A 13,144-nucleotide genomic window follows, 5' to 3' on the forward strand; every position below is an offset into this window, starting at 1 on the left:
TAAAATAATATGATAGAAACCACAAACCAACTCTAAATTTTTTTTATAGTTTTTGTCATATTTGTAAATAATATTTTTTCTTTTTATATTTAAAAAATGCCCATATTTAAATGTAAATCAAACTAGTTTTTTTCCAAACATATTAGTTTCCAGAACTCCAAAAATTTATGAGAACTAAAAATTAGCCATTTATGATGATCTAGTTTTTTTCAATTAAATTAACTCGAGTTTTCTTCTTTTAGGGATTAGACATTAATATTTAATAACTCCATCCTAGTTAGAATTTATGATGATCTAAGATGTACTTTCTTTTCTTTCTTTTTTTTTTGTTTGAAGTGATCTTTTTATGAATGGACATGTGATTTGTCGTTTTAGTACAATAAAAGACGGTAGGGTTTGAACCATAAGCCTCTTAATCGTTAAAAACTTATATGTTATTTGAGTTATACTTGTTTTGGTAAATGTGCAATATGTTGGTTAAATCTTAACAAAAAATCTTTTTTTGAAAAAAAATTAATCATTTCCAATTAAGAGATTAGATGTTTGAATCTTCGACTTCGCATATTATATTGTTTGAATCAAAGAAAAACAAGTATTGATTTCAAATTTTAAACTATTAAGACCATCTTTATCGATTTGTAATCAAAGTTGGTGTAATTATAATGAGAGATTTAATTAATGGATCAATCATAATATGCTTCAATAAGAAAAAAAAGGTCACAATAATCATTCAGCTAAGCTAATGAAATTCATAATCATACATTAATATCATACATTATAACACTTATAATATAAACATGATTAACCTAGGGTGACATCCGTAAAACATTTAAATAGCAATTAAACTTGTAAAATTGGTCCATAGGAAAAAATAAAGCAAAAAAATTTAATAATGAAGTTTTACAAATATCCTAAAATTGCTTACAAAATTCAAAAACAAGTCTCAAAACCTTCAAAAAAGAAAAAAAAACTTCGAACCGAGCCCAACCGAAGCCAATTTTCGTGAACCGACGTAGAGCGCATCTGAACTGCCAGTCGAGCCGTGTACGAGCTGTCAATTTCTCCTCGATGCTTGCTGACCTCACGCTACCGTCCTCGTGATGTCAGCCTTCTTCAACCTCCAGAGGCTGCACGAAGGTTTTTCCACCTCGATTTATGTGTTGTGCTGAAAAATGAATAAATGAAGGCCTTTCGATGGTCTATTTTACGATCTATTAGACTTAAATATGAATTAGTAAATACGTTTTCTAACTAAAATAACTATAATCTTTTAGAACCTCTAATACAATATTTAATATTTTAATTCTTTTTTAAAGAAAATAAAAAGTTACATTGTAATTTATTATATTTAATTGTTAAGTTAGAAAGTTAGCTAATCATGAAAATGGTTAATGTAGTGGTGCTTTTTCACTGAATTGAGTGACTTCACACTGAAGGAAGCTAAGGGTCTATCATCGAGTGGAACTACTTGCTCGGGGGTGCGCACTCTTGCCTTTCCCATAAGTCTATTATCCCTTTTTATTTTTTTGATCGGTGAACAGATGCCTTTTTTTCTCTCATATTGGCTTGGGTGCCCCACCAGAATCTGTACGGCTCAGTGGGATTCTTCTTTTTTTTTTTCCCTTTCCCTCCGCCTGAATCCCCGGCCTTCGAGCCCTTGATAAAGGGCCTGTACGTCCACTTCCTCCTCCTCCCCCTGTGCTTTCTCCAAGTCCAATTTTGAGCCTCAGTTCATACGTACCCAGTCAATATTCTTTTGAACCTCTTTAAATGTGGCCTCTTTATTTTTTATACCAACCACCAATTTCATGGACACACACACATATATATGAGCAAAGCTTACTTAATGAGGAGTTTGCATCGAGCTCCTGCTGATCATGTATAGAAATGTGCATTTTTTTTGTGGTGTTACATGACAGACGGCCGTTTGCTTTATTAATTTATTTGTTTGTTTTGTTGAATTCAGGTTTGAAGTAGTTTCCCCTCTACTTTTCAATTAAGTGATAATATTCCTTTCTTATTTTTCTCAGGCTCTTTGACAAAATGATCCATTCTCTTTTTATATTTTGTATTTTTTTTTTCATCTACTCTATAGATAAATAATTAAGAAAATAACAACAATAAGATTAAAAAAGTATATATGTATTTTGTTGCTTATGGTATGTTTGATGAGTTTATCGTATTTGGAAGAATCAACTACAAACTTAGAAAAAAAAAGTGAGACGAATTTCATCCAAAGTACTTAAAAGTCTCTCTATATATTGTTGGCCAAGAAAACTAATATATAATTTAACACAAATCTTTTTTCTTTTATGATGTTGAAGAGAGAGAGAGAGAGAGAGAGAGAGAGAGAGAGAGAGAATAAGATGTTGAAAAGGGAAAAAAAGAAAAAGAAGGCTTTATATAAACAGTTGTGTTCATAAGATGTTGGTTTATGTTAAGAAGAAAAAGGAAGTAATAGGATGTTATTGCTTTTGTCCCAATTTTGGCATTGTGGGGCAGTGTATGTGTAGTCAGTTTAGATTATTCTTTGATAAAGTATCATTTATAAAGCATTCTGGTGTAAATTATGTGGGGAAGTGTATGAAGGCTTTATATATAAGTGAATGTTAATTTCGGTGGTGAAACTAAAATTGTTGAACAAAATCAAAAAGCAATGTTTGAAGGAGGAACTGATGATAATGGGGGTGGTGCTCAGCCGCTTCTGCTTGCTTCCCTCTCCGCCCCTACTACTACTACTTCAAACAAACCCGCTGGTTTCAAGTTGATCCAGCAAATAGTTTTAAGCATTCGTTTCCTTCTGATCTGCCTCAACAGAACCAGATCGCCGCTGCCATTACTTCATACGCCCATTGACGATATAATCCCCTTGGAAGAAGAAAGGGCGGTGATTGACGATATAATCCCGTCGGAAGAAGAAAAGGAGGTCATTGATATTGCCCGTTTGGAAAAAGAAAGGGAAATGAAGAAGGATCGTCTTAAGGAGATTGTGAAAGAGAAGAATTTAGCAGCACTAGAGACGGACTTCTGCGGTGTAGGGGAGGCTGTTTCATTTCTTCATTCCCAATGGGACACACAGGTAAAAAACCTTTTTATTTTTATGTATATTGAGTTTATTCCATTATTCATGGCCTTCTTAGTGTATCAATTATTTCATAATTTTCTATATATATAATATTTTTAAATTTCGGTCAAGTTTGGTTCACATCGATATAAATCCAGTTAGGTTGGTTCGGTTTTCTGAAACCTCTTCCTTAAACCGACCGCCGACTGTTTTTCATAAAAACCGACTATTAGGTATCGGTTCATTAAATTTCAGTCGTTTGGATCGGTTTTTTGGTGTTGATGCTCACCCTTAATGATCATTGATTGACTCTAGGTTTTAAGATTGAAAAAAATCTCAACCACTAATTTGTTGGTTTTGATCGATGTCGTTGGTTTTAGAAAGATATATGAAATTGATCAACTTATGGTCGTTAGTTGTTTTGGTTGGTTTGATTAGTTTTTCATAGATGATGATTCTCCCTATTATTCCTTCTTTGAAAGAGAGAAGAAACAACTCCACTTCACATGAGTGTTGAGTTGATTCTCTCTATTTTTCATAGATGATTCTCCCTATTCGCTAACGTTCATGTTTTTTGTTTTCGATTCTTGTTTTCATATTTTAAGAGACGAATGTGTTTTGTAATGTTTGATTTTTCTTGTTCTAAAAAATTTCTCATTTTATAATAAATTAATGGAAAAAAAATAGTTTCTTCTATTCTCATTTTTCAATTATTTCTATTGGTTTCATTTTTTTTCTTAATTATTTTTTTGAAATTCTTTTCCATTTTCTTTCTTTTTTTTCAATTCTTTTTCTATTTAATTTTCGTTTTTCCGTTTCCTCTCGTTATTTCCCTTTTCTTCCTCTTATTTCTATCTCCTTCCCCAAATAACCACCATGGTTTCCCTTTTCTTCCTCTTATCTTCAAGGAAAAGGAAATCCCCAACTAACCTCTTAAATTCCACTTTTTTTTTTTTTTTTTTTTTTTATGTACTGTTTTTCTTTTTCCAATTTGATCTTTTCTCTTACAAACTAAATTCAACTTTTTTTTCTCTTTATTTTCCATATGATTTTTTTTTTATCTTTATTCATTCTTAAAAACTAAATTGTAATTTTTTATAATAAAAAAATTCCACATAATTTTTTTATCTTTATGAATTTTATTTTTGTTCTTAAAAACAAAATTCTACTTTTTTTAAAAAAAAATTATATAATTCTTTTTTATTCAATTTGAATTTTATTTTTCGTTTTTAAAAATTAAAATTTTAACTTTTAATTTAATACTAATCTGTTTTTTTCCCAGGGAAAAAAACTATTTTTTAATGAAAATCAATTTTATTTTTCTCAAGAAGGTGCTTTTGTCTCTTATGAATTTTCACCACGTTTTATTTTTCTTTAAAATACAATTAATTTCCTAATTTCTTACCCATGGATAAAAATTATTAACTAAAAATAATTAAGTATATAATGATATATGAATTTGTGAGAAAATTGGGAAGTATTAAGTATATAATAATTAAGAAATCATTAAACAATGATAGTAGAAAAATTAAAAAGAAAATTGACAAATACCTTATTTTGAGGATTTTTGATATTAAATTTGGAGAGATTTGATTAATAAGAATGTAAAAAGAAAAAAGTAAAATGCATGAGAGAAAATAAATTAAGTGTAAAATGAAGAAAACAAAAAGAAACAAAAGAGGTGAGGTGGAGTGCCTCTGTTAAAGCCACGCACTCCAATAATAAAAACTACCTTATTTATGTAAATAGTTTAAAATTCACTCTTTTTTACCAATTTATTTTAAAAAAACACATAACTATCCAAATCAATCTTTCAAACTATTCAAATATCAAATATCATTTTCAACCTATCAAACTTCTGTATTTTCATAAAAAAGTAAAAAACAGTCTACTTCAGCAATTGCTGCTGTATGTTCGGTTCAGTATTTGACTTTAGTTTGTCATTATTGTAGATTGATGCAATTGGGGATTTAGCGCAAACAGGATTCTGGGACTCATTGCTCCTGTTTCTAAAAGCCTTTTGGTCATCTTTGTACAACTCCTTCAACAGCTCTACAATCTTGCTCTTGGTATTTGCTGCTGGATTTTCTTTGGCCATCGGATCCATTGAACAAGGACTTAAACATGGCTGGCACGATTGTGTTGGTATACTCCTAGCTGTTTTTCTTCTTCTATTTTTCTCTTCGGTTTTAGGCTTTTGCAAGAAAAAGGCGGAGGAGAAGAAGCGTTTGAAGATCAAGAATAACTTTAAAGTGACTGTGAAAAGACATGAAGAACTTCAGGAGATATCTGTATTTGATGTTAAGGAGGGAGAGATTATCCATTTGAAGAAGGGTGATCGTGTTCTTGCAGATGGGTTGCTAATAAAAGGTAACAACCTGATTCTGGATGAAGCAATCAACTCCCACATTGACCCTCGTCGAAATCCATTTCTGTTATCTGGTTCTGTGGTTGAATATGGCGAAGGAGAGATGCTTGCAGTATCTATCGATCGCGACACTGCTTTTTGGAAAGGTCTGCTTGATGTGATTGTTTATCCTTCACAAGAAACACTGTTCCAATCTCGAATCAACAAACCATATGAATTTTTTGAAAAATTCTCTCTTGGATTGTATTTGATGGTGCTGCTTGTTGTTCTAACTCGTCTTCTTTGTGAAAAGCACGAGCATGGTAATTACTACAATGATAAGCCGGAAACTAAGGGGAAATTGACGGTGGCCTTTATAGGAAATGCCTTCCAAAGAATGTCCTTTGTGTTTGGGAAGTACAGAGTTTCCTCCGTGGCAACTGTTGTCTTTACCATGGTAGTAGGAATACAGCATGGGATGCCTCTTGCAATCACTTTTTCCCTCTCTTTCTGGAGAGAAAAGATGAGAAGATCTCACAAAGTAAACTGTCAGAATCTGTCAGCTTGCGGAACTTTGGGACTTGTTTCCGTAATCTGTATTGACGTCGCTGCTGAGTTGTCATTTTGTGATGTTGAGGTTGATGAGTTTTACGTTGGAGAAGAAAAGATCAACCCTGGTATGGAATTTCATCTTGATGTTCATCAAGGCTTTGAGGCAGCATCCAGAGTTTTACGCATTGATCCCAAGACTACTTTTCTTTCAGAATATTTGCTCGATTTCTGGAAAAATTCAGGATTGAAAATCAATAATGAACCTGATCTTGATCAGATGTTTGACATTATTGATCATAAATTCTTGAGCTCAGAAGAGAGCATGGGAGTATTGGTGAACAAAACTAGAGGAGGAGATACTGTATCAAATCTTATTCACGAGCACTTTTATGGTGATGCATCAACTATTCTGAATATGTGCTCAAATTACTATGACATAGGAGGCAGAGTTCATGACATAGAAAACAGAAATGATGTGTTGCAAACGAAGATTAAAGAAATGGAAGAAAAGGGTTTAAGACCCATTGCGTTTGCTTGTAAACAGAAAAACGATCAAACAGGGTTTGAAGGAGAGTTAAAGCTGCTTGGATATATGGGTCTTAAGATCTCACATGAAAAAATACAGCATGCCTTGAAAGATCTTCAAAATATTGGTATAAGAATCATATTAACATCAAAGGATAACGTTTCTGTGATCATAAAAATGGCTGGTGATCTTGGAACTCGGTGTGATCCCAACAACAGGCAGACTGAAGGTGATCAAAGATTGAGGGAAATATTAATGAAGAACAATGAAAGGGAGAAAAATGAGCTAATGAAGTCAATTACTTTTATGGGGAAAGCAACCTCTGACGACAAGCTTGTGTTAGTAAAAGAACTAAAAGCTAAGGGAGAAACTGTTGCTTTTATAGGAGGTTTGACATCAGGAGATGTTCCAACTTTGATAGAAGCTGATATTGGGATTATACAAGAAAACAGAAGTACTAAAGAATGTAAACTGGTTTCTGATCTGAGGTATGAAGATGTTACATCCTTAAACCATACACTAAAATATGGCAGAAGCAATTACCTCAACATTAAAAAATTCTATCAACTTCAACTCACTGCTTTAATCTCTGGGCTTCTAATAACTTTGATCTGCACCATGGTGTCTGGAAAATCTCCCATAACCTCATTTCACCTCACATGGGTGACTTTGATTACTTGTCTTCTTGGTGGCCTGATGATGGTAATGGAATTAAATGATGAGGAAGTCCAAAACGTTGTCGGAGGCAGCGATAGGAACCAAGCTCTGATAACTCGAGACATTGTGAAGAAGATTGTGATCCATGTTCTGTGTCAAGCTTCTGTTTTCTTGATTATAGAGTATTTGGGGCACAAGATTGTACCCCAGATGAAGGAAGATGTGAGAGATACCATGATTTTCAATACTTACATTCTCTGCCAAATAGCAAATCTTCTTGGTGCTATCAGTGTGGGATTGGTAACAAATAGAGCAGCTGTTTTTCAAGTTGCGGTTCAAATTCTGTGGGTTTTGATTTTTGTGGTTGGAGTATTGGCTGTGCAGGTGGTGGTTATTGAGCTTCATGGAACCATTGTAAATGGTGTGAAACTAAGTGCTTTGCAGTGGATTATTTGTTTCCTTTTTGCATTGGCACTTGGATGGGCTTCTTACATATTCTTGCACTTTGCTATCCATTGAACATTAGGATGGTTTTTTTGTGTTGATATAGTTTTGACCTATTATTTGCATAAGGGTACACAAAATTTATTTTTATAATATATGATTATTATAATTTGTGTTTGAAGGGTAAGTATTCTAATTTGTGTTTGAAGGGTAAGTATTCTAATTTGTGTTTTGTAATCTGAGTTTGGTGTGCATAGATGGTTTTATTGTTTTCACTCATTAAGAGGGTGTTTGAAGCTTAAACAAAGTTATTATAATTTAAGATTTTTATAGTTTATGTTTGTCAAGTGCAAAGTATTATAGTTGAAGTTTTGTAGTTTGTATCTAGAGTAAGTATTATGATATTGATTGTTATAGTCTATGTTTAAGGTGCAAATTATTATAATCTGCGTTATATTATGTTTTTTTTTTTTTTCACTATTATTTGTTGGTATACATATTTTAGGTATATAAAATACCATTTTTTTTTAAAACATAATTCATATTATATCTTCCACTAATTTATACATACTAGATTATTACTGGTTGGGATATATGTCTTCTAACAACTTTATATTATAACATATTTTATAGAAATTAATAGGTGATTTAATTAAACTTGTTAATTTAATAAATTTAACTACAACCTTCATGACTATTGACAAATTACAATCTTCCTATATGACTAAGGACTAATTACACAATTATCTAAACTTTTCTATTCAATAATCTAATGATCTATTATTTAACAAAAAGTCAGGTATAACTTAACTTTCAGCCTAATATATATAATAACATTAATATCAATACAAAAAGAGGTATTTAAGAAGTTTCTTATGGTTACAAACTTCCCAAACCAATTTTTAAAAAGACTTGCCCAGTTGAAAGAACTATATAATAATTCGAAATTTGTCTTCCTCATTAACTTAAGCAAGAATCGCCAAAAAAAATAATTAAAATGTTGCTATATATATATATATATATTAATATTTCAATAAAATAAAGTATTGGGCTTTGAAGGCTTCGTTAGTTTAGTCGGCCCATTAAAAGTAGAAGATTTAGTACAAATAGAAACATGTGGCTATGTGAATTGTGAATGATCCCACCAATATCTTGGATGCCACGTGGCTTGGCAATACGCCATTAATAATCTGCATGAAAATCTGGGTTTGAGCAGAAGAACCAATAGGATGTTGCTGACTTGTAACAATCCTAATCCACTATATCTTTCCATCCCCAATATAACCTCCATTTTCACTACCTTCATCCTCGTCTAAAACCAACCTTCACCCCTCCTTTGGCATTGCATCAAACTTCTTACAAAGCTTCATACACTCATGGCCACCTCTGCTATTCAACAATCCGCCTTCGCCGGCCAGACTGCCTTGAAGCAATCCAATGAGCTTGTCCGAAAGGTCGGTGCTCTCGGTGGCGCCCGCTTCACCATGAGGCGGACAGTTAAGAGTGCTCCACAGAGCATTTGGTAAACTCCCTTGTCCTTTAGAAGTTAATTGTGACTGTTTACGTAGGTTTTTTAGGATTAAAGGAAGTTTAGAACTGTTAAAAAATTAGTGCTTTAATGGGTTTTTTCTGCATTTCCATGCTCTATGGTACTTTCCTGCAATGATAGGTTGAATAAAAGATCAGTTCATTCAGTACAGTCCATAGAAAGACGTTTAAACATTTATTGAATTGAATTGAATTGTGAGCACAGTTAAGTAGGAAATTCACCTAATTGGGGAGTAAATTTTAATATATTAGTCATTCTAATTACATAAATTTTAAGAGGGGGAAGAACAAAGAAGAAAAAATTTTAAGTTTGCACTAAAAAAAAAAAAAATCAAGTTCCATTTAAAACTCAACGCCTGTTTTCTTGACATATCAGGTATGGACCTGATCGCCCAAAGTACTTGGGACCATTCTCTGAACAAACACCATCTTACCTGACTGGAGAGTTCCCTGGTGACTATGGATGGGACACAGCCGGTCTGTCAGCAGATCCCGAGACTTTTGCAAAGAACCGTGAGCTTGAGGTGATCCACTCCCGATGGGCCATGCTTGGTGCGTTAGGTTGTGTCTTCCCTGAACTCCTTGCAAAGAATGGCGTCAAGTTCGGTGAATCAGTTTGGTTCAAGGCTGGTTCTCAGATCTTCTCTGAGGGTGGTCTAGACTACCTTGGCAACCCAAACCTTATCCATGCTCAGAGTATCCTTGCAATCTGGGCTTGCCAGGTTGTGCTCATGGGATTTGTTGAAGGTTACCGTGTTGGTGGCGGTCCCCTTGGTGAAGGACTAGACCCAATTTACCCAGGAGGTGCCTTCGACCCACTCGGATTGGCAGATGACCCAGATGCATTTGCTGAGTTGAAGGTCAAGGAACTTAAGAACGGAAGGCTGGCAATGTTCTCCATGTTCGGATTCTTTGTCCAGGCTATCGTCACCGGCAAGGGTCCTATTGAGAATCTCTTTGACCATGTCGCAGATCCTGTTGCCAACAATGCATGGGCTTATGCCACCAACTTTGTCCCCGGAAAATGAAGAAACCTGTAGGAAACAACTATCTGTTTTACACACTTAAGCATCTCCTCCTGAAAATCACATGTTGATGTAATTTCTCAAGTAGAGACTCCCTGCAATTAAATCTGTATCAGTAAAGTTCAAAATTTTCTATGCTTTGTGTTATTTTCACGTATAGAATGTCAGCAGCATCTCGGCAGATGGCACACACTATTCATAGGTTTTAAAAAATATACTAATTGATTGATCCATAGGAAAGATAAGAGGTTGACGAAGGGATTGAATGCTACAAAGAACGCTTTTCCTTTGTTTTGTTTGAGACATAAAGAAACTAAAATCATGAAACTTTACAACCGAACTTATAACCTCGAAAGACCTAAGATATACCAACTTGCAACGGAAAATTACCTGAATTCATGAAGACAAGTATTAGATGAACACGATGCTAGTTGCTCAAGTAGGAAGGAAAGATTTACCACCCACTTAGATGAGAAGAAGTCACCAAAAATCTTTACATGAACAAGACCCACTTTTAAAGTGATGGAATCGACTACCATCTCTGATAATTATCTCACGGTTGTAAATATGAGAAAGAAGTTTAGTCACAGCATGGCAATCGTTGCAGATACGAAGATTCTTTATGATGCGGATAGGACTTCCGTGCTTGATATTAAGAAGACCAAAAGCTATTGCTAACCTCTCACTGTGGGTTTCAAGTTCTGCTTCTTTCTCATTATCCTCTTCAAGGCATAACAAAACTTGAGTTGTGTCGGGAATATGCCCCGCTACATTCAATTTCTTTTTCATCTCACATAGTTTGATGTATATCTCTTCAGTTTGAGGATGTGACTTATCTCCCACGATGAATTCATGAATTGAACCTTGATGCTCAATGGAACTGCATCCTGGATCCTTTTTCATTCCTTTCTTCTTCATCATTTCTCTTACTTGCCGAACCTTTTCCCACAAGCCAGCGGCAGCATACATGTTCGAAAGAATAACATAACATCCAGTAGTATCCGGTGCTAAATCAATCAGATGTTGAGCTGCATATTCCCCCATTCTTATGTTTCCGTGTTTCCTTGAACCACTTAGTAGACTCGTCCAAATTACTTTGTTTGCTTTGATGGGCATTCTCTCAATGGTATCCTTTGCCTCTTCAAGATGTCCAGCTCGACACAGAACATCGATCAAGCAACCGTAGTGTTCGATAGAGGGCTTGATTCCATAATCATATGTCATCATCTTAAAGTACCGATGTGCATCTTCTGCAAATCCTGCATGACTACAAGCATTCAACACTCCAATAAAAGTAATAGCATGAGGCTTCAATCCAGTTCTGCACATTTCATCAAATAACTCAAGAGTTTGCTCGACCAATCCATGCATTCCTAAGCCTACAATGACAGACGTCCAATGCCCCAATTTCTTTTTGGGTATAGACCGAAAAACTCTGAGGGCACTCTTAACGCTGCCACACTTGGAGTACATTTCTATCAGCAATGTGCCGAGCACACCATCTGTTTTGAATCCACTTTTCACTATATAGGAATGAACCCATCTTCCCGTACCAAGACTAACCATTCCTGAAGCTGCAGAAACAGCTCCAAGGATAGTAGTATAATTGGGTGATATATCTTCTCTCAACATGACCTCAAACAGCTTCAAGGCTTTTGTAAACTGCTTGTTCCGCTCATATCCAGTGATCATCGAATTCCATGTAACGAGGCTTCTCTCTGGCATCTGATCGAATAATTCTTTTGCCGTGTTAGAATCCCCTGCTTTCATGTACCCATTAATCATAGCATTCCAAGATACAGAATTTCGAATAGGCATTCGATCGAATACGTCTCTAGCAGCCTCAAGCTTCCCACTTTTCGAAAGACCATCAATGAGAATAGTCCACGAAAAAGAATCCTTCTCTGGCATTTCTTCAAACATCTCCAGTGCCAATTCAATTTCACCACACCTAGCATACCCATCAATCAAAGAATTCCACGATACTACATCCTTATCTTCCATTCGATCAAACACTTTCCTACACAGCTCAATCTCACCACATTTAGAATACATACTAACCAAACTACTCAAAACAAACTTATCGACACCAAACCCAATTTTCAATACCAAGCCATGAATCTGTTTCCCTTCCTGTAATGCACCCAATCGAGCACAACCCTTTAGAACACAAGGCAATGTAAAAGAATCAGGCACGAAATCACAAAGCAATTTGCAGAACAACGCAATGGCATCATTTGAACGTTGGTTCTCGATGTAGCACTTGATGAGTAAATTCCAAGAAACCAAAGTGGGTTCTTGAATCCAGTCGAAAAGGGAGTGAGCATATTGAAGATTGTTGATTCTGGGATCTGCATAAAGAGCCAAAAGACGAGAAGACACTGAAGGGTGATTCAAGGAGGCTGTTTTGATCGAGAGAGCGTGGAGTTGGTTTGCTTCTCGTTCGGTCCCGCAGTTTTGAAGAGGAAAATGAAGGTTGGGAGGGAGAAATGGTTGGAGGGAATGTGAAAGCGTAGGGGATAGCATCAGAATTCGATTGAATGGAACAAGAAATTGAAGAATGGAGCAGGGTTGTGATTTTTGAATACCCAATTAAGACGTTGATGAATACAATGTTATACATACAAGAATGAATGTAAATTCAGATTCAACATTTGTTCATCTAATCCCTTCCAACAATTTGTAGACCTCAAATCAACAACCCATTTTAAAGACCCAAAATGTAACCCAAACTTTTTGTTTAAAAACTACCCTTAAACTAAAAAAAAAAAAGACTAATTTATTTTTATTATATTTTCATAAATATATAAGATTTTGATATATCCATCAATTATATAAGAAATTTGGGAACTTTAAAAACGGACTTTGATTTTCTTTTATGTTTTTGGAGATGTGAAATGCCCACTGTGTCCTCAAATTCTCCATTAATTTGGCAAATTTTGCTTCTGGATCCTTCCTCTATTCAATCCCACATTCTCACT

General features: G+C 34.6%; 3 protein-coding genes across 3 annotated transcripts; 2 read left to right on the forward strand and 1 right to left on the reverse strand.

Moving 5' to 3' along the window:
- Nucleotides 1–2,179: 2,179 nt before the first annotated feature.
- LOC101210934 (calcium-transporting ATPase 12, plasma membrane-type) lies at nt 2,180–8,009 on the forward strand. Its single transcript, XM_004144569.2, has 2 exons — nt 2,180–3,079; nt 5,017–8,009. The coding sequence occupies exons 1-2, from the start codon at nt 2,657–2,659 to the stop codon at nt 7,663–7,665; spliced, it is 3,072 nt and encodes a 1,023-aa protein (XP_004144617.1). The 5' UTR covers nt 2,180–2,656; the 3' UTR covers nt 7,666–8,009.
- A 790-nt stretch (nt 8,010–8,799) lies between these two features.
- On the forward strand, nt 8,800–10,298 carry LOC101212963 (chlorophyll a-b binding protein 151, chloroplastic). Its single transcript, XM_004144495.3, has 2 exons — nt 8,800–9,112; nt 9,515–10,298. Exons 1-2 carry the CDS (start codon nt 8,967–8,969, stop codon nt 10,164–10,166), a joined length of 798 nt encoding a protein of 265 aa, XP_004144543.1. The 5' UTR covers nt 8,800–8,966; the 3' UTR covers nt 10,167–10,298.
- On the reverse strand, nt 10,193–13,111 carry LOC101210690 (pentatricopeptide repeat-containing protein At5g48910). The gene has a single exon (XM_004144568.3). The coding sequence runs from the start codon at nt 12,687–12,689 to the stop codon at nt 10,644–10,646; it is 2,046 nt and encodes a 681-aa protein (XP_004144616.1). The 5' UTR covers nt 12,690–13,111; the 3' UTR covers nt 10,193–10,643.
- Nucleotides 13,112–13,144: the final 33 nt, after the last annotated feature.

This window comes from Cucumis sativus, chromosome 7, assembly GCF_000004075.3.
Source record: "Cucumis sativus cultivar 9930 chromosome 7, Cucumber_9930_V3, whole genome shotgun sequence".
NCBI classification, from domain to species: domain Eukaryota; kingdom Viridiplantae; phylum Streptophyta; class Magnoliopsida; order Cucurbitales; family Cucurbitaceae; genus Cucumis; species Cucumis sativus.